Source organism: Podarcis erhardii (assembly GCF_964252035.2).
Source record: "Podarcis erhardii genome assembly, chromosome: Z".
In the NCBI taxonomy this organism is placed as follows: domain Eukaryota; kingdom Metazoa; phylum Chordata; class Lepidosauria; order Squamata; family Lacertidae; genus Podarcis; species Podarcis erhardii.
The window spans coordinates 10,921,280-10,941,661 of record NC_138504.1 but is presented as its reverse complement, the minus strand read 5'-3'; the positions used below and the strand labels follow the sequence as shown (position 1 = coordinate 10,941,661).

At 42.5% G+C, this 20,382-nt stretch overlaps 1 protein-coding gene across 1 annotated transcript; it reads left to right on the top strand.

The window, feature by feature from the left end:
- Nucleotides 1-1,912: 1,912 nt before the first annotated feature.
- Nucleotides 1,913-16,769, top strand: LOC309333931 (A-kinase anchor protein 17B-like). The gene is made up of 4 exons (XM_081847948.1): nucleotides 1,913-6,126; nucleotides 7,523-7,653; nucleotides 13,342-13,582; nucleotides 14,738-16,769. The coding sequence occupies exons 1-4, from the start codon at nucleotides 5,359-5,361 to the stop codon at nucleotides 16,283-16,285; spliced, it is 2,688 nt and encodes an 895-aa protein (XP_081704074.1). The 5' UTR covers nucleotides 1,913-5,358; the 3' UTR covers nucleotides 16,286-16,769.
- Nucleotides 16,770-20,382: the final 3,613 nt, after the last annotated feature.

The following is a 20,382-nucleotide window of genomic DNA, read 5'->3' as shown; positions in this document are numbered from 1 at the left end:
GAACAAGGGAACTATCCCCGTTGGGGTGGGGGTGTTGGTTGTCTACATGGCTTCAGAAAAGTCCCTGTAGTGGAGAAGAAGGTGGGCACGAGGGGCTCTGTGGCTTGTGCCAAGAAATCTCCCTGTGGGTTGCAGGAGCCCATGGGCTGCTCCCTCATGGAGTGGGGCTGGGCTGCAGGTGGCGAGTGGCAGTGTGGGCAGCTGCATGGAGATAGGGAAAAGCCTGTGGGGAGGAAGTAGAGAGCATCATAGCTTTCCTCACACATTCTAGAGAATATTGGCTGTGTTGGGTAAGGTTGGGGCAAGGAAAGAAGCATGTTCCTTAGCAGTGGAGAGGGTTTGCCTATGGTGGTGGTGTTTTGTATGGGTAAAGGAACCCTATGGGATGGAAGAAAGGGGATAGTGGGAAGTATAATGGGGTTAGCACTCTGTGGGGCATAAGCAAGGCTCTGCGTGCGGATGGTTGCCTGACACAGGGGTCTGGTTCGCTGAGTGGGTTTATGTGTGGGGGTCTTTAGAGGCTCTGGAAGCCCTTTTTTGGGCAAGAAGGGTTTGCGAGGTTCAGCTCTCTCTGGACCATGTGAGGAAGGCTCTGTGTGGGGCTGGGTTGTGGGATACTATTTATGGCATTTATGGCTCTTCAGCCAACTCAGGGTGGCATTCACTTGGCTCCCGTTTTATCCCCACAACAGCTCTGAAGCAAGTTAGACTGGGAGATTGTCCCATGACCACCCAGTGAACTACATGGCTGCGTGGGGATTTGAACTCTGGTCTCCCCAGCCCTAGTCTTCACACTGTACAGCCACTACACCACAATTGCAGCAAAGGCCTTTCCTTAAGGAGATGAGTGGGCCGTGGTAGTAGAGAGGGTTATTTGTTGCCCTAGAGGTGTGAAAGAAGGATCAATGTGCAAGCCATAGGAGAGTGGAGTGGGCCAGCACTCTGTGGGGTGTGAGACATTATTGGGATTGGGCTGTGGGGATTAGAGGCCTCTGGAATGGACTGTGCTGCTTTCTGAATTGGCTCAGGGAGTCATGGGCGTTGGGGGGCGGGGGAAGCACGTCGAATAACTTTAGGGTCTGTCAGCTCTGTGGTGCAGGAAGCTGAGGACCTGTGGAGTGGTCTATGGCAACATTACTGTGTATAATTTAAAGAGGGACTTGTTGCTGTATGAAAGAAGAGCAAGAAAGCCGTTTGGGCCTAGGGAAATAGTTGAAGCCTGCTCACAACTTGGGCTTGGCCGTGTAGGGTGTGTTTACCTCTGCATGTGTTATTGGAGCTGTATGTGAGAAGGACCGCATGTGCAGTGTGTGTATGTTTGGGTGCATGTGCTTCAAGATGAGGATGTACTGAGAGGCCCACTGATTAGAAGTGTTTGGGTCACATATATGTAATGTGGAAATGCTTCAGGGTGGATTGAAGGAAAAAGAGCTCAGGGCAATACCTGGGGGAAGGTGTTATTTGGGGGTGGGCTTAGGAAGTAGCAGCTTATCCAAAGGGGAACATATATGTGGATGAGGAAGAAGAGGTGTTGTGAAGTCCAGTATTGAAAGCTGAGGGTAGTGGAGGTCTCATTTTATGGATAATAATAATAATAATAATAATAATAATAATTTGAACCCCACCCATCTGGCTGGGTTTCCCCAGCCACTCTGGGCGGCTTCCACAGAGACCAAAAATACACTAAAATATCACAGATTAAAAACTTCCCTGAACAGGGCTGCCTTAAGATGTCTTCTGAATGTCAGATAGTTGTTTTTCTCTTTGACATCTGATGGGAGGGTGTTCCACAGGGCAGGCGCCACTACGGAGAAAGCCCTCTGCCCGGTTCCCTGTAGCTTTGCTTCTTGCAATGAGGGAACCGCCAGAAGGCCCACAGAGCTGGACCTCAGCGTCCGGGCAGAACGATGGGGGTGGAGACGCTCCTTCAGGTATACTGGACCGAGGCCGTTTAGACTCAGGTATACTGGGCCGAGGCCGAATGGACTCAATTTGTGGGAACTGTGTTTTACAATTTACTCTAGTGCCTTTCTGTGGCATATACACCAGAGGGAGCTATGTCCCCTTTTAGATATGAATTGAAGGAAGCAGATGATTGAAGACTGCATATCTAGATTGAAAGGAGGGATGGATTTATATGCTATGGGAAGCAGGAACTGCTATCTCCAAGTATTGGTAGGGTCTAGGAAGAGCCAATGTTAGGCTTGGATTGAGGAGAAGTGTCAAATTTCTGCTTGACTATGCTTGATCACATAATAGAGTGAACTTGGTTGATCATAAATTGGCATAATATTGGCCTAACTGCCATGACCCCACAATATTTCCAGTGTGTGTTTTAGTCTTTTTTGCCTCACCGAGACCCAGGGGAGATAAAAGGGTAAAAATAAAACCAAATAGCTCCTTGGATAATTTTATTATCTTTAAAAATCCTTCAATAGGTAACTAACAAAAACACACTAAGAACAGCAAAATTCACAAGAACAGCACTCAAAATTCAGAGTAGATAGGACCAGTAAAATCAGTTTAAAAGCCTGGAATAATAAGGTATTTGATGGTCCCAAAATAATTTCAGAATAGGTGAAAAGCAAGCCTTTCCACAGATGGTCTGCCACAAGCAGGGCACAGTTGCTGAGAATACGGTACTCTTCCTGCTTGCAGAAGAAAGGGCATCATGTCATCCTATCATATCAACAAATGTAATTATATTTTGACAGTGATGGGTCCCTGTATAAGGGATGAGAAGGGTGGTTAGGAGGAAGAGGAGCATGAGGGTGTTTCTGTCTTGTCTTTTTCTAAGGCTAAAGTAATATAAAGTACAGTTATGTAAAAACAGTATGCCATCCTTGAAGATGCACAGAGTTGGGTGGACAGATTCTGGAGAAGGGACTGTGAAGATGGAAGCAAAATAGGATGCCTGTGTTTAGGAAGAAGGGGTTGAATTATGTTACAACCCACACTGCAGCATGACAATACTAGTGCAAGTCTACTGCTAACCGCTAAAAGGTCAGTTGCATCACCATGCAGTGTGAATGTGGTTGCAGCTGGACCATTATGGTGCAGGTTGTATATATCTTTCACTATAATCTTCTGCTCAGCCATAAATTCCTCTCCGGTGTCTACCATCATGCAGTATTATTGAAGATAGGAACAAATTTCTTTTTGATTTGCTTCATAAAACTTCCTCTTCTGTTTGTGGAACGAAAGTCCTAACAGTCCAAGTTTACCAATGGGAACCAAGATACAGGCAGATGAGCCTGCTACTGTAGTTGAGGTTTTTTCCAGCATCATTGGACACTTACCAGGCTATCGAGAAGTTATTTATATGTGCTACACTCCAGTTCTCTTCTGTGTGATTTTAATTTTTAAGATAGGATGCTTTCTGGTTATTGTTGTTTTAAAGTATGGCATAGGACATTATATAGCCCATTTCAGCGTTGTGTTTGAACTTCATTGGGTGTATGTATTTTACTGGGATGTTTATTAAGAAGCAAGATAAGCAGCAGCACATGTGGGTGTACACCTGTGATCAGGTGTTTTTTTAAAGGATGGGAACAGGTGATGGCTTTACCAGCAGCTGCATTTTATTATTTGCTCCAGTTTCCCTTGAGTCTTGCAATTTGGACCCTGACATCTCAGAAGAGAGCTGGCAAGGATTTGCCAGTATACTTTCCTAACACATTAATATAGCAGACTGAGGAGTATTTTGTTATGCTCTGACTTGAATACAAAAAATAAATAAATCTGCTGAGAACTTTGGCATTTTAGGAGAGAATGCAAACTATACAAATTGGAATATCATAATTTCTAGTGCAGAGCTTAAAGACAAACTAGAAGACTGAGAAGGGAAACACACTACAGTGTGGAGGAATGGAATTCATGACTTGTATTCTGAAAAGCCAGAAAATCTCAAGATAAAAAAAAATTAACTGGATTATATTGCCTTTCGAAGTAAACTGCATTCCAAGGTGTGTAATTAATTATTGCATGGAGTGTGAGGAACAGATTTCCCTAAGTTATGTTAAACTAAACTTGGAGTGTAGACATCTTATGCACTTGACCTTTGTTATAAATGAAGCAGTAAATACACATATACAGTGTGTGTATCTTGCCTTGAAACTTGACATAGTTGTGAGTGAATTGTGGAAGCATTTATTTGCCATGTTAATGGAAACTAGTTCATGCATGTAACACAGAAACTGCATTGCTTGACTTGACTGTGGGTTCTCTAAGAAGACAGAATGGTTTTTGATTACTGCAGATGCTCTTTAAAAGCAATAGTTATTTTATTTTTAACAGAAAAGAATGTTTGACTTGTGCAGTTTACATGTTCTCATGTATTGGAAATAGCTTAGTTAAGTCTAGAGACTTTTCCTAAAGTACCCATTTGCTAGAATTACTAAGCAGTGTTTATAGATATTTGTAGATGTGTAAAGTTTCAGAAAGCAGTTTTTGTGTAGTTTGTTTTAGACTTCGTTAAAATATTTTTATACCATTTCCCCATCAGTTCAATTTTAATTTTAAAGAGAGCTTGGATACATTAGCTGCAATTCTTTCATGGCTATTAGAGCTTGAAGGGTGTAGTCCTGATTACACTTGCTAGGGAGTAAGACCAGTGGAATTCATATCTGTGTAAACATAGTTTGCAACGTGCCACGAGTGTGTATTTTATCTCACTTGGTTTCTTGGTTATCTTACTGGGTTTCTTTCAAATTGGTTCTTGGTTGGCATTCTGTGACATGCTTAGTGATTTATCCAGGAGTGGTGTGTATTTCAGCTGCAAATGCTTTTTTTGTATCTGCATAGTTTTTCATGTGTGTGCGTATTGCTGGGAGTTTGGATTTAATTTCAGACTCTTCCGTAGTTCAATAAGAGATCCTATTGGGACTGTGTGTTGTATTTAACACTCCTCACAGTGTGTATTATATCTCTTCCCTACCAACACTTTAGGATGATTGTATGCCATTTCTAAGATGACTGTATATCATTTTAAAGATATTTTGTGCTTTTAGAAGATAACCTTTAAAACAGCAAACAAGCAAGGTTGCAATCGCAGTGAGCTCCATTGAAATAAAAGGCCCTTCATTCAAAGTAAATTTGCAAAGATAGGGTCATTCTGCAAGAGCAAACAGTTTTAGGTCTAAATGTGCCTCTAATTTTAATTCAGAAAATAGTGTACTTGTCAGAAATTTGGAAAACAGGTCCAGCTTGAAAGAGGTGTGTTTAATGTCACCTTGCATTGTTTGCATGGTGCAAGCAGCTGACCCTAGTAACTATTTAGAATATAAAGGAGCATTCTTTATTTGCTCTTTATCATAACTGCTCCTCTTTAATTGTTTTTCTAAAGGACCTCTGGACATCATGAATCACACTGTAGTATATGATACCTCAGAAACTGTGGAGTTCTGTGCTTTTCATCGACTATATCTTATGCCAGTAGTGAAAATGACAATCTGTATAGTGCTTCCAGAACCCACCGGACCTACCTACATAGTCCCAAAGTGGGAAGTGATTGAAAAGCTGAAGAAAATGGTTTGTCCAGACCGGTTCGCCAGTGTTAAGGTTACCAAGAACACTAAGGGTTTCATTCTGTGTGAGGGAGAGGCAGACACCAATCGCGTGTTTTGTAGGCTGAAGGAAAAGCTTCATGGCAAGATGATAAACCTCAGTGGCTTCAAAGATGATTTGCAAGTGGTTGTCATGGAGCCACCTTCCAATCCGCCAGCTCCTGAGGAGTTGGAACCCACTAGAGAATTGCCAGAGGAAGACTTAGCAGAGCAAAGCAAGGATAGTCCTGGTTGCATCTATTTGGAAGGATTGCCATGCAAATGGTTTGCAGTGAAAGGCTCAGGTAGTGAATCACCAAGGGAAGATATCTTGAGAGCAGTGTTTGAAAATTTTGGGAAGATCAAGAACATAGATATCCCTATGCTTGACCCTTATAGGGAAGAAGTGGTGGGAGGACGCATGAATAATTTGACTTTGCGTTCCCTTTTGAACCTGCGGACATTTGAAGCTTTTGTCCAGTACCAGGAGTCCACATCTTGTTCAAAAGCTATGGAGACATTTAAGGGAATGAAGCTGGTGTTTAAAGGGGATGATGGAAAAGCTCTTGCATGTTACATCAAGGTAAGAAGTATTGCTTAGGAGTAGCTATTTTTAGTCTATTGCTGTAAAAACTTCCAAGTCTTATGCCACCTGAAAGGCTGGCAGTTTTATTTTGGCATAGGCATTATGAACTATTTTCTACCATAGGTGGAAGTGCCTAGTGATGTGGAATCTAGTCCCATGAAAGGATATGCTGAATTAAATTTTTCATGCATCTGATGGTGGGAGTCATTTTCCACAATTAATCTGCCACCCTTTCAGGTGGCACCAGAGTTTTTGTGTTGTGCCAGGGATGGGGAACCTGTGGATCTCCAAGGCTGCTGGGCTACAGCTTTTGTCATCCTTGACCATTAGCCATATTGGCACAAAGTTGATGGGAGCTCCAATTCAACAACCTCTGGAAACCACATTCTTTAGGAAACAGGAGTCCTTCCGTTCGTGGAAGAATCTTGCAGAAGCCAGCACTAATGGAAGAGGAGGTGAAGAGATGTTTGCCTATCTCTCCTACAACCTCCTATACCCACTTCCATGCTGTTGCAAGGGGTCTCACAACTCACTGGAGCAGAACTGAAGAGCACAATTCACCCCCCCCCCCGCCGCCGCTGCCATATGGTTTTGACAGGTTTGGTCTTCTTTATATGGGGCATCTGCTTCCATATACAGAAACTTTGAATGATTACTCACAACTTCCTAAAAAATATACATTTTTCTGGGGCTACCTAACTGGAATATCTTTTAGCATTATTTGCATGTTTGGTCTTTAATGGGTATACAATTGCAGCTTTGAAAATAATTTCACTTTGTTCACCTCTTAAATTACTTGGATTTGATTTTATTAAATGTATGTAGCCTAGTCACACGGACACCTTTTAGTTCTTTTCATTTTCAGCACTGTGGTTTTTAATATGGGAGAGGTTTGAAAGATGCCCAATTCTCATTTTAAAATTGAGGGCAAATAACAGCTGGTTTTCAGAGCCTTAGGGATATCCCATGGGTACCTTCACATGACACCTGTATTCTGTTTACACCCTATCCCAACTGAACCTTTAAACTGCCTTTATAATTCCAATCCCCAGCTCCAAAAATAGAAGCTTGCAGTGTGGCATAGGGACCAGGTGGGAAGTGTTTGTGTTCATGCTGGGTTACAATCACAAGCAGTTATTTCTCAGTAGCACAAGTTCCTTTACTTGAGCATGAGTCTCCCTGCCACCCCTATGTCATCTGTGTTGGACTGCATAGCAAAGGCCTTCTTTCTGGTATGGAGATAGTTGAGCCAAAGTGGTTTAGGGAATGTCCCGATGCTGTTAAAGCTCCCTGTGTTCTATTTGAGATCTTGAAATTGGCTCTGGAGACCTTGTAGATTTTGTATGCTTGAGTGAGCGATACTACAATTTGTACTTCTTTGATTTTTAAACAGGTGACGTCTGATACTACTGATCATTTCAGTGATACTGCTGTAAATCAGAGAAACCTGGAAAAAACAACTCTGCAAAAACTAGAGAGAGCGCGAAAGAGGAACGAAGACAGAGGGGGAAAAGGGATTGAAAGGTGAGGAATCTCTGTGGCTTTTTCTTTTTTCTCTTAAAGAGAAGATTGAGCATACCCTGTTAGTGGGGAAACTGAGATAAGAGGATTGTTTTTTGTGGCTGTGGGGGCTCCATACCTTTTCTTTGCATAATGGCAGCTGACATTGTGTACCAAAATCAGCTGGACCTTGTGACTTACCTAAGTTTATGCAAGGAGAGAAAATCTGCGTACTTTCCCTTTTTTAGCCATTTTATTAGTTATGCATAATTCAGATTTTGTTTAGTTATTGGGATATCTATGTGAGATAATGGAAAATTTGCCCCCCAAGTACTTGAAATCTTTTCCAGACACCTTTCTGCCTCCCGAGATTTCAGCAGGCATTTATACATAATATGCTCCTTGCCATGAGGGCTAGAAACATTTCTTTTAAAACAAACAAATGAAAGTTGAGTCTTGGGAAATTAATTTGTTTACCTGGTACTAAATTGTGTGCTCCTGTAGCATTCAAATAACCATGATTATTTTACTGTCTTCCCTAAAGTACATTTCAGTGAAACTGATAAAGCTGAAGGACTTTTAACAGAAGGCTGCAAACATCAAAACACTGTTTCTCACTTCATGTTTTATCTGCAGCTGTTAATAGTGTTACAAGCCATCCCAATCTCCGATCAGCATGAGATTCCAGGGGTTCCGGGTGCTTAACCCAGGGTTTGTGTTTTCTTTTGGAAATGAGGCACAGTGGGGACTGTATGTCTTTAGGATATATGGTTTATTTACACATATATGCAGCCTGAACCTACGATGGAGGGGTTCACAGCATTAACACCCCAAGAGAGTGACCATAGCCATAGCCTTAGATTTAGTAGACACCAAACATTGTGCTCTGCCTCTCTAGCTTTCTAGCCTGCAGCTTTACTTCTAGATTATCACTCCTAAACTCTGCCTTCCACAGACACCCCCCCCTTTGCTCTCCTTACTAGGAGGCTAGCTTGGTTTGAGTAGTTTTGAACATTTGCTAGTTCCAGGGATTAGAAGAGTCTGGCATCCACAAACTCAGAACAGTATCTGTAGGTGTAAACTTGATAGTAAAGACATCTAGATTACTGGAGAAAACTAGCAAGATATAAGCAGTCCAACTTTTGGCCATGGGATTACTATCTGGTTACTAATTTCATGTCCTGCTATTCAAAACATGTTTCTATCAGGTAATAATAATAATAATAATAATAATAATAATAATAATAATATAATGATCTATACCCCACCCATCCGGCTGGGTTTCCTCAGCCACACTGGGCGGCTCCAAACATAATATTAAAAACACATACAAAAATCAAACATTAAAAACTTCCCTATACAAGGCTGCCTTCATACGTCTTCTAAAAGTCAGATAGTTGTTTATTTCCTTGACATCTGATGGGAGGGCGTTCCACAGGGCAGGAGCCACTACCGGGAAGGCCCTCTGCCTGGTTCCCTGTAGCTTTGCTTCTTGCAGAGAGGGAACCACCAGAAGGCCCTCAAAACTGGACCTCAGTGTCCTGGCTGAACGATGCGGGTGGAGACGCTCCTTCAGGTAGCTGTTATTGGGCGACTGAAAATCCAGCAGACTCCAAATTCTGCCATTTTACTGTTCAAAGACTTCCTGATTCTGCCAAGGGGAACAAAAAAGGAGTTTAAAAAGGATATTTTTGCCATTTTAGCTGTTGGTTATATAGCTGCATGAATTTTTCCATAGATGCTTAGTTCTTTTCTATTAGTTCAGAGTTGCCTCCTCATGGTAATTAACAAATAGAAACTTGCCTTCAGTGAAAGGGCAATATGTCCTTTGCTTTACGTTAATAGATAACAAGTGACGGTTCTGTATGAGGATGAACCTTAGGCGCATAGTTGCAAAAGACCTTTTTTTGCAGTTTGTTTTATCAATTGCTGAAATTCTGTATAACAGCATTATGCCTACACTGAAGTTAGATCAATTTTTGTGAGAGAATATAATATAATTTGGTTTTTAGGTTTTGCTGCTGAGTTCAAAGATAAATGTGTGTCACTACTTGTTTTCTCAACCTTCCTTAGCTCTCCAGAGGGCTTCTTCAATGCCAGATTACATCTGAGCACATATGTTCTTATTCTGCAGGGAGCCTTGGGCTCCACCTTCTTTGTTGCATTCAGAACAAAAGTTGTTATGCCAAAAGACTGAAATAGTAACACTAGATTTACGAAACTCTCAACAAATTCAGCTTTTGCAAGACTTTATTTCACCCCTCCCCTTTTTAAAGACTATTTAGCAATTAGGATATAAAATGCAGACCCTCAGGCCCAGGGATTTCCTGTTACAGGTAATTTGCAACGTATGCTCATTAAACTTGTGTGCGTTTAGCTTTATGAGGTAGGAAAAAAAAAATTAACAAAGGCAGGGCAGAAAATGGGTGAGTGTCTGGGGAAAAAAAGACTTGGGCAAGCCCAGTTGCAATGTGTTTTGACTACACACAATTTTGGCTTTAGGTGCTATCCCTGGTACATAGCTCCTCCATACATTGAGAGCCACCAGTATGTACAGAAGTCTGAGTTGGCTGCGCACCAAAATTGTTTCCTAAAAAATCAACAAGGATTTTACAAAATATTTTTTCTCATCAGGAATCGTTCTGGCCTATAGAACCCTTACAAAATCCTTTCTGCAATGCTTCTCAGGCTTTATGAGAACTCTGGCACACTTTCTCCGAATTAAATTTGGAGAGACGTGCTTCATTCATGCTCCTGGAAAAGGTCTACGTTTATACTATGTACGTTACAATTCACCTGCCTTTAGAAGGGCCCTCCTAGCTAGAAGACGGCAAGGTCAGAGCAGTGATTCATGCACAGACACAACAGACCTCTCAGACCAGGACGTTCTATGTTACTCCATGAGGAGTGGTAGAATGATCCATTTACATCCAGTGACAGGTTAGGAGGAGGAAAGATCAGAGTAGTGACTCACACATATACCAGAAGCATCCTCTTCTGTGGCTGGGTACTTTTGAACTCACAGGAGCATTATATATGCTCATGTGACATACTAGCAGTTTTCACACAGCACAGAGTTTGGGAATTAGCTGCTCTGTTCAGTCTGTAGTAGGGCTCAGCAACTTACAAGGTCAGAACTGCTTAGATCTGCATTCTGTATCTTGAGACCATTTTTGTGGCCTGTGGAGACATAGAAATGTTGACTGGAGGTTAGGAACAATGATTAAATTGAAAGCAAAGTGGTCTGTAGCTCTGACTGTAAAAAAGAAGAGCCGAGGTCAGCAAATGCACAAGGCTTCCAGACGAGTGTCTTATTTCTTTTCTTGAGCTGGGGAAGGTGAAAGTGTTTGTATATAATCTGTTAGCTTTCATAGTGCATCTGAGCACTCCCTGAGTAGTAATAATGATGCCTGTTCAGGAGTGATGGGGAATAATCCTAGCGTTTGGCATCATTATAATGAAGCCAGTGAAGGGCGGAAGAAAGTTGTTAGGTTATCAGTATTGCAGGTATGAACACACTAACAGTGCAGCAGGAATGAAGGAACATTAACGACATGTAGAAACTATTCTGTAAGAATTGGGGAGAAAAGTTTAAGATGGGTTTCTTAGCTTTTTTAAAAACAAATATAAGTGAACATGCTATACAGTGGTACCTTGGGGTACAGATGCTTCAGGTTACAGACTCCGCTAACCCAGAAATAGTACCTCAGGTTAAGAACTTCACTTCAGGATGAGAACAGAAATCGTGTGGCGGTGGTAGCGGGAGTCCCCATTAGCTAAAGTGGTACCTCCGGTTAAGAACAGTTTCGGGTTAACAACTGACCTCCAGAATGAATTAAGTTCTTAACCCAGGGTACCACTGTACTAGATTTTTATTTACTAATCATTTCGTAAAATTTATACAGTGGTGCCTCGCAAGACGAAAAGAATCCGTTCCGCGAGTCTCTTCGTCTAGCGGTTTTTTCGTCTTGCGAAGCAAGCCCATTGGCGGCTTAGCGGCTTAGCGGCTTTTAGCGGCTTATTGGCTTAGCGGATAAGCAGATAAGCAGCTTAGCGGCTTAGAAAAAGGGGGGGAAAGGAAAAAACCCCGCAGGAACTCGCAAGACATTTTCGTCTTGCGAAGCAAGCCCATAGAAGCGCCTCCAAAACGGAAAACCCTTTCGTCTAGCGTGTTTTCCGTCTTGCGAGGCATTCATCTTGCGGGGCACCACTGTAGACCGCTTGATTGTAAAAAAACCAAAAACTTCAAAGAGGTTTACCAAAAGATAAAACAACCCAAAAATACTTATCCCGAAGCTACTTCAACCCAAGGTATGACTGTATTGATGTAACCAACACATGAACTACTGTGGCAAGGCTTTCCCAGTCCAGGAATGGCCACAGCTGATGAACCAGCTGTAGTTGGTAAAGGGCGTTGCCAGCTGCTGAGGCTACCTGGGCCTCCAGTGATGTAGGTGGATCTGGAAGCACCTCAGTCTGTGAACCTTCTCCTTCAGGGACAGTGCAACCTCATCCATGGTAGGAACTGACCAATTTCTCAGACAAGGGAGCTGCTCACCCACAGTGCCTCTGTTTTGCCAGGATCCAAGCTCAGCTTGTTTGTCTTCATCCATTTCGCTATTGCCCAGGGATTGCTCAGGTTCATTGTATTGGCATCAGAAATGTATTCAGTGCAAATTATCCTTGCTTTTCAATCAGTCCAGAAGAACCACATCACTAATCTAAAATAGCAAAAGCAGTGGCGGATCTAAGCTTCAGGGACCCTAATCTTGGAGGGTCCCCAGAAACGAGTTTATCCACACATGTACAGTGGTACCTCGAGTTAAGTACTTAATTCGTTCTGGAGGTCTGTTCTTAACCTGAAACTGTTCTTAACCTGAAGCACCACTTTAGCTAATGGGGCCTCCTGCTGCCGCCGCCACACCGCCGGAGCATGATTTCTGTTCTTATCCTGAAGCAAAGTTCTTATCCAGAAGCACTATTTCTGGGTTAGCGGAGTCTGTAACCTGAAGCGTATGTAACCCAAGGTACCACTGTATATAGCATTCCTCCCATAACTCAAAAACTATAAGGCATAGGATTATTTTTTTTCACACCAGTGATTTTGACATGTGAGATAATCTGTCCAGTATAGTAATTTTAATCAAAATCTGAGATGTAGCAGTTAACATTTTTAAGTGTGTGTGTGTGTGTGTGTGTGTGTATGGTGATCTGCCACGGAATACCCCGTTGCAGATAACAGTGGGTACCCAGACCTTGTTGCCGATTGTGTAGGGGCCCGCATAACAGTTCAAAATGTAGGTGTGCCACTGAGCAAAAGTGCCACACCGTTGAAGGACCGGGTGCAGGCACAGGGTTGTGAGACTAGGTTCATTATTGTCATGATAAACCATGGTTTATGGCAGTGTTTGAAATAGCTCATGTAACTTTAGATGCAGTACTGGGAAATGTTAGGACCAGAAGATGTTTCAAGAGAGAGCTGCCCTGAGGTTATCTTCAAACATTTTGCATCTCCTTAGAATGTGTGAAGTATATATGTTTACATTCCAAAACACAAATTTGTAGGAAGTGTTCTCTCTTGTGTCCAAACAGATTTCAAGGGTGGAAGCCCTTCCTGTTACCTCCTTATCTTCCCTTCTACCTTGCAAGGGTTAAAACTGTAAAATTATTTCCCTCCCGCACCTAAATTGTCCCATATCAATAATTGCCTAGAAAACGACGCAATGATGAAGAAAAGAAAACTGGAGAAGGAAAGAGGAAGTATAAGCACAAGAGACATGGGCAAAGGAAGATAGATTGGGATACAAAACGCCCAAAAAAGCAGCGGAAGGTAACAGATGCGGAAGATTTATGGACAGAGAAGATGCCCAATTGGGAAGAGAAGAAACACGATTTAGCTCAGAAAAGAGAGGAGTCCATGAGGCTGCTTTCCCTGCTCTTAAACAAAGTAAAAGTAAGGATATAATTTTCAAAATATTCTAAGGGTGGTTTTTTTAATGTTTTTTTAAAAATATATGTAATAAGTTGTGGACAACTGTAGGCATATATGATAGCAGAGTTCGCCACAAGTGGGCAGTAGGTTTCTCAGTTTCCACATCCAAGGCACACCACATTTTGAGGCACTGAACTGGGTGCACTGGGAGATTTACATGTTGACTTTGAGAATGAAGCGATTTAAGTAAAGCAAGATGTAAGGCTTTTGATAACTTCTTCTTTTCATCCTGTGATAAAAGATCATACAAATGCTTGTTGGTGGAAGTTCTCTTTTCATATAGGAAATTGCTGTGAATTATTGAGGTGGGGCTGAAACTTGCTTTCTTGTGTGGGGTGATTATTTTAGTAGAACGACTCCAAAGTTATCATTAAAAAAGCGAAAGCAAATAAACCGGCAATTTGACTATTGCCTATGGCAAGTGACTTTCATTAATAATTATTTTTCCTCTGAAAACAGGAAAATCAAGCTGGCTTGTATCTTAAAGGCTATGATTTGTGCAGCTTTGTGAGCCTTTTAAGATGTGGTTTGAAGTGAATTGGCATTTAAAAAACAAAAAACACAGGTTTCCTTTCTGGAAAAATTGAACCGCCTCAAACAGCAGAGACATGAAGTCTTAAGTGTGTTTCCCAAGCAGTGTATTTTGGGTCTTGCTAAGACTGGCAGGGAGGGAGGCAGATTTCACCCATGAGGTACAACCCACAGGAAGGTTATGCATAAGTCCCTTTTTATGGGGGTGGGGACGAGCTGTTAAAACACAACAATGCTTTTATGCAGCTTTTGCATTTTAGTAGAATCACTAGGACAAAGTAATCCATCCATGTTGTCCTCCAACTGCTCTTGGACTCCAACTCCTGCAATCCCAGGCCATTTGACATGATAGGAGTTGTAGTCCAAGAGCTTCTGGCCACACACCAGGTGCATTCTGGCTTGTTTGACCTGGGTGGGTGGATGCCATTTGGATTTCCTGTCTTAGGCACTGAAGAGTCTTTGACTAGCCCAAATTGTACATAAAATCATTTATCATTAGGCTTTGCTGATTTACCCGTATTTGCTTTCTGCTCAAGTCCCTTGTTCTGTTGCGCTATAATTCTTTCTTTTATTCCCCCCCTCCAGGACGTTGCACAAGCATCCGAGCAAATAGGGGGCCCTCTGCTGAATCTTGAAATCAAAAGGGAGAATTGCTCCTTTGCATCTCAGATACAGAATGCACCAAAGGAACAAGTAAACTGCCTTGGGCAACAAGAGTCGAAGAATAAGAGAGAATCCAAGTGTCAGTCAGCTCAGTTGGCGGATGCTTTTATTGAGGAGAAGCAGCAGCAGCAGCAGCACATTCCATTTAAGTTGCCTCCATTACCTGATCCGTTTTGGAGAAATACTTTGAACAGGCCAGTCGCTGAAACCATCACCACCTACGTAACACACAGCCCCCATGACAGCCGCTCGTTTGGGTGCTCCCCTAAAGATTCCAGGGAGAGAGAATTCAGGAAGCCCAAAGCATATGAAACTGATGAATTCACACATTATTTACTCAACTACTATCAAACCCCAGAATATGCACGGGACTTTCCAAGGGTGGATAACCCAGCGAGTAAGTCTCAGTGGCAGAGGGTGGTGTATTTCAATAAGGACAGCTTCCAGATTAACCTGCAGAACAAAGATAGGCAGTGCATGACGGATTTGATTTGTGTACCAAATACCCAAGAGAAAAGCTCCAGACGTAGTGATAACTGGGAAGTAATGGATGAGGAACCCGAGGTTATGCCAAAAAGACAGGCATGTGCTAGGGCGTTTGCCAAAAATTATCGGGGCAAAGATCTGTCAAATGAGGCTCAAGAAGGAACGCTGCGTGGTAAATTGAATAGTCGTGTCCTAGTAAGTGCAGCTCATGATAGAAAATCTCAAGTAGAAGACACTGAAATGGTGGCTATGGCCTCACACAAGCTAGTTGGCCGTGTGAATAAATTGAAGGATGTATTGGAAGAGATCAGCAGTGATTCTGAATCCTTCAGTGAGGCACTTAATGAGTCACGAAGCAAAAAAGAAAGAAAAAATGGTGGTGGCTGCAAGGTGTCACCCTTCGGTCAGAAAATGGTGAGAGATTTGTCGATTTCTGTCCAAAATGATTGTTGTGGTGCTCAAGGTATTGAATGCAGCAAACACAGTTTCTTCTCACGCTCTGAGTACTGTGAATCAGCAAGGCACTCCAAGCTAAAGCTTAGGACAACATACAAAAGAACCAGCAGCAAAGTAAGGGGTGAAGAACAAAGAGTCAAATGGACATCTAGTGATGAGGAGAGGGAAGCTGATCGGAAAAACAACAGAAAGAGATATTCCGGAAACAATTTGTCTGATGATGAACCACAGTTCTTTAAAGCAAACCATTGTGAAGAGATGGAGTCTCTTGGCAAGATGTCCCATCACAAAATGAAATGTAAAACTCATCACACCATTCCAGGGGCAGTAAAAGCAAAAGATGCCACCCATTCGGGCGGGTCTCCTTTTCAAGAAGCTCACCCAAAGGCAGATAAGGGGAATGTAGACATTAATAAGACCGGTGAGAATGGGTGCCAAATAAATGAAAAGCAGAGAATTTTCAAGGCTAGCGCAAGAAGAGTGGTGTCAGGGCAGGAAGGAGAGGTGAGAGAATTGGTGAGATGGTGAAACAAGCGAGTGGGTGGAATAGGATGGGGGCAGCTTTCAGTTTTTGGAAGCCCTTTTTGGCGTTAATGAGCAGCTCCTGCAACGGGGACATTCTTCACTCCAGGAGGTTTTGCTGCAACTCCTGGTTTTCAGGGGACTTGCTGTTAAGAAAATAGGTGGAAACAGATTCCTGAAGGATGCCCTTTGTTTCCTGTCAAAACAATTCAATCCATATGCAGAGACAGTCTGTGGAGAACTTGGAAGAAGATGCTAACTTGGTTGGTCTTGGGGGGTGATGGGGGTGGTTCTTGAAAGCTCAAATTAGGCCCTCTTAAGGACTTAAAAATAAATCACATTTGGTGATTTGGGTGCTCTGCTTGGGCTGCTGTGCATGCTGGCAGAGCACGAAAGGGCAGACACAGCTTGGCAAAAACTGGTCAACAGATTCAACATCTGTACTAATGACCAATTTTTTTTTTTTATTAAAAAAAGTTACTGCAGTGCATGATTGAAGCCATGTTGAATGGTCTACTCAGAATCTGAGCCAAGTGAAGTGAATGGTCCCTGCCGATTTCGGAGGGAGCCACAGAATATGAAAATGCTCCCTAGTAACTGTACAGTTAAAGGAGTTAGTTGAACAAATTGTTTAATTTATAAGATTAAAAAATGAAAGTGCCTCCTCAGTGATGTCAGAAAGGGGATGGTGTGAGAGATGAAACATTTATCCAAAAGGCAGAGAAGGAACGTGTTTATAATTTACTGCAGACGTGGAAATTTGAGATACTCAAGCTTTTTTTTTAATTATTATTATTTATTTTGCAAGAAGCCTTTTATTTATTTAGAAAGATTTATATGCCACTTAATCAGAAAACTCTGCAATTAGCATAGCTTAATCCAGCATTGGGCAGTATATGCTGTGTGCCAGATTCTGCTTCTCAGTCCAGACCCTTTTTGTGGCAGGTCCCTTTGGGTTTATTGGAATGGTTTGAGTAGAATAACAGGTGCCCTGGTTTGAATGGCTATTCCCTTTAATTCTGCCTAAATCTTCTGCCCTTTATTATCCAGCTGAGGGCAAAGTTACACAGGACACAGGAGAGCCATTATCAGATTTCCTGCCATTCATTTTTTCTTTTCTTTTTTCTTTTGAAAGAGCAGTTTTCAGGGTGCTCGGATGGCAATCATAGTAGTGGAGCTGGGAGGAAGTGTTTAGCCCTTCCTACCCCAGTCACTTTACTAATAATAAGTAACTCCCTACTAGCGTCAGGGTAAGGTGGAAATGTGGGCATGATAGAGGTAAGGTTGGGCCCATATCTTATGCCCACCTTATATATATATATATATATATTTGGGGTGGTGGTGATGGTAAATGCATAAATGGAGAGCGAGGTAAACATTCCATTCCCAGCTGTTTATTTCCCCCTCCTGTGCACCCAGCAATTTTTCCTTGCTTACCAGGATTTGGGAAGATAGTGGGAAGCTCCCAGAGCCTGGTAAACAGCCCTTGCCTTGTATGGGGGGGGGGGGAGGGACAGTTCTGGGGGTTCCTGACCACACAACTTTGCTTTTGTGCATGGGCACCTGGAACAGAACCCTTGCTTTAAGTGGCGGGCCAGTTGTATCTGTTTTTCCCCCCTGCCATGGGACAGAAGTCAATGGCAGGAGGGGACTATAGGTGGGAGGAAACAGCAGGGAAAGGGAGAGCTTAGCACCCCTAGAGCCCAGCATCCCTGCGCCAGTCAAAGCAGGATGCACCAAGGTTGCTTTAAAGTGTCTTTTTCTTTTTTCTTTTTGTCTTTTTTTAAAAAACAAACTCGTATCAGGAGACCAGGAACTCACACAGAGTTTGGCCCCCAAGTTAATTTATTTTGAAGAATAGGTGGGGCTTGAGAGGGGAGAGCTAAATTAAAATCATGGTTGATGTTGTGTGAGAACCAATGAAATTTCCCCCAGTCCTCTCCTAAATGTCACAGAATTAATTTCATTTCATTTCAAAAGACAGAATTAATTTCATTTCATTTCAAAAGACAGAATTAATTTCATTTTCATTTCAAAAGACAGAACTAGAAAGCAAGAAGTCCATATTTTCACATGTACTTCACAGGCTAGGGGTGCTGTACTTTGTATTCGATGGATCTGCTGAACAGGGAATGCTTTGAGCAGTGAAAAAGGGGTATGAAATCTACTTAAGTGCTGGTTGGTATTTTGTTCCTTGAGTAAGTGACCTTCTAAGCATAGCTATGTAGTCTGAGCCCATAGAAATTATTCTGTTCAGTTATTGCTTATAATTTTATGAAACATGGAACGGGCAAAACAAAGACCGTCAAGGACTACAACCTGGAACCATTCTACTGACAAGAATAGGCAGTTCCGAGGGCTGCAAGCTAGGTTGTCGCTTGTTGCACCAGATAGTCACAGCTGTAAGAAGAGGAACAAATTATAGTTTGAGTTTTTGCTTATACTTTTAATATGCTTTATTTATTTCATGTCATGGTAATTTTCATGTGAATAAGCGTTCCCTAGCATACCATCCATGTTTGTTAACCTCTGCTCCAATAAAGTAGTAATGAAGCAATGTATGCTGATATATTCTGTGCTTAGATATATGTTTTGCGTCAGGCTCATGGGTGGTGGCAATTTCCGCAGTCCTCTAAGTTTGTCTTTTCTTTAACGCTAACCTAGTTTGCAAAAATTGAATGGATTTCCCAATGCAGCCAACAAATGTTTATTTAATCTGAAAGTAATATTTTGCACTTGGGTTTTATTTATTCAGTTAGATCATTTAGTGCTCTTCGGCCCATGGCTCCCAGAGTGGTTCACATACAATCAAACTAACACGGTGCCACTGTAGCCTTATAATCTAGGGGGGTGGGAGAAAGGACACACAAGGGGAAAGGGACAGGGAGGGAAGGAAGAGGAAAGTAAAAAACCAAAACTCAAGCACCAATTTCTAAACAGGTGTGCTGTAATGACCAGCTGGCACAGTAAAAGGGTCTTCCGCAAAGCCAATGAAATGAACCGTGCTTCCTACCTCTTCCACGGAGGCAACCTGATGGGATGGAATGGCTACCCCCAAATGGCAGTTAAGGGGAGAGGACAGTTGAGGGGTTCCATTTCCCCCTCTGGATCTTCACCACCCTGCAGTGAATAATACATTTTACATGTGTGTGCATGTTTTTAGTACACGGTTTGTACACATTTCATTTTATGACGGCAAGCATGATATGCAGTGCTGGGGAAACAGGCCTTCCTGCATGGTAATCAAGAGGGGCTTGTGGTATCATCATAACCCTGCAGCTCATATCATCTGTTGGAGGTTGCTGATCCTCTGCAAAGGGCGAAAAGTGGCAAAGTGCTCTCAGCGTAGGTCCCTTGGAAGCATTGCTGAACATCTTACTTTATTTTATTCTGCCACAAACCAGCATAACCTAAATAAATAGCATAACAGTATGAATCTAAGCGAACAATTATTGAATAAATGGGAGCAAGAACCAATTGTAGATTAAAACATACATAGAATATTTGATTAAGCATAAATAACGGGTGAATAAATAATAATAATAATAATAATAATTTATTTATACCCCGCCCATCTGGCTGAGTTTCCCCAGGCACTCTGGGCGGCTCCCAATCAAGTGTTAAAAACAGTACAGCATTACATATTAAAAACTTCCCTTAAGATGTCTTCTGAATGTCAGGTGGTAGTTTATCTCTTTGACATCTGATGGGAGGGCGTTCCACAGGGCGGGCGCCACTACCGAGAAGGCCCTCTGTCTGGTTCCCTGTAGCCTCACTTCTCGCAATGAGGGAACCGCCAGAAGGCCCTCGACGCTTGATCTCAGTGTCCGGGCTGAATGATGGGGGTGGAGACGCTCCTTCAGGTATACTGGACCGAGGGCCGTTTAGGGCTTTAAAGGTCAGCACCAACACTTTGAATTGTGCTCGGAAACGTACTGGGAGCCAATGCAGATCTCTTAGAACCGGTGTTATGTGGTCCCGGCGGCCACTCCCAGTCACCAGTCTAGCTGCCGCATTCTGGATTAATTGCAGTTTCCGGGTCACCTTCAAAGGTAGCCCCACATAGAGCGTGTTGCAGTAGTCCAAGCGGGAGATAACTAGAG

Excerpts from the sequence above, each read along its gene's own strand:
- LOC309333931 (XM_081847948.1), top strand. The coding sequence starts at position 5,359 with ATGAATCACACTGTAGTATATGATACCTCAGAAACTGTGGAGTTCTGT. Across the intron at positions 6,127-7,522 it reads CTCTTGCATGTTACATCAAG|GTGACGTCTGATACTACTGA; the intron begins GTAAGAAGTATT and ends ATTTTTAAACAG. Across the intron at positions 7,654-13,341 it reads GGGGGAAAAGGGATTGAAAG|AAAACGACGCAATGATGAAG; the intron begins GTGAGGAATCTC and ends ATAATTGCCTAG.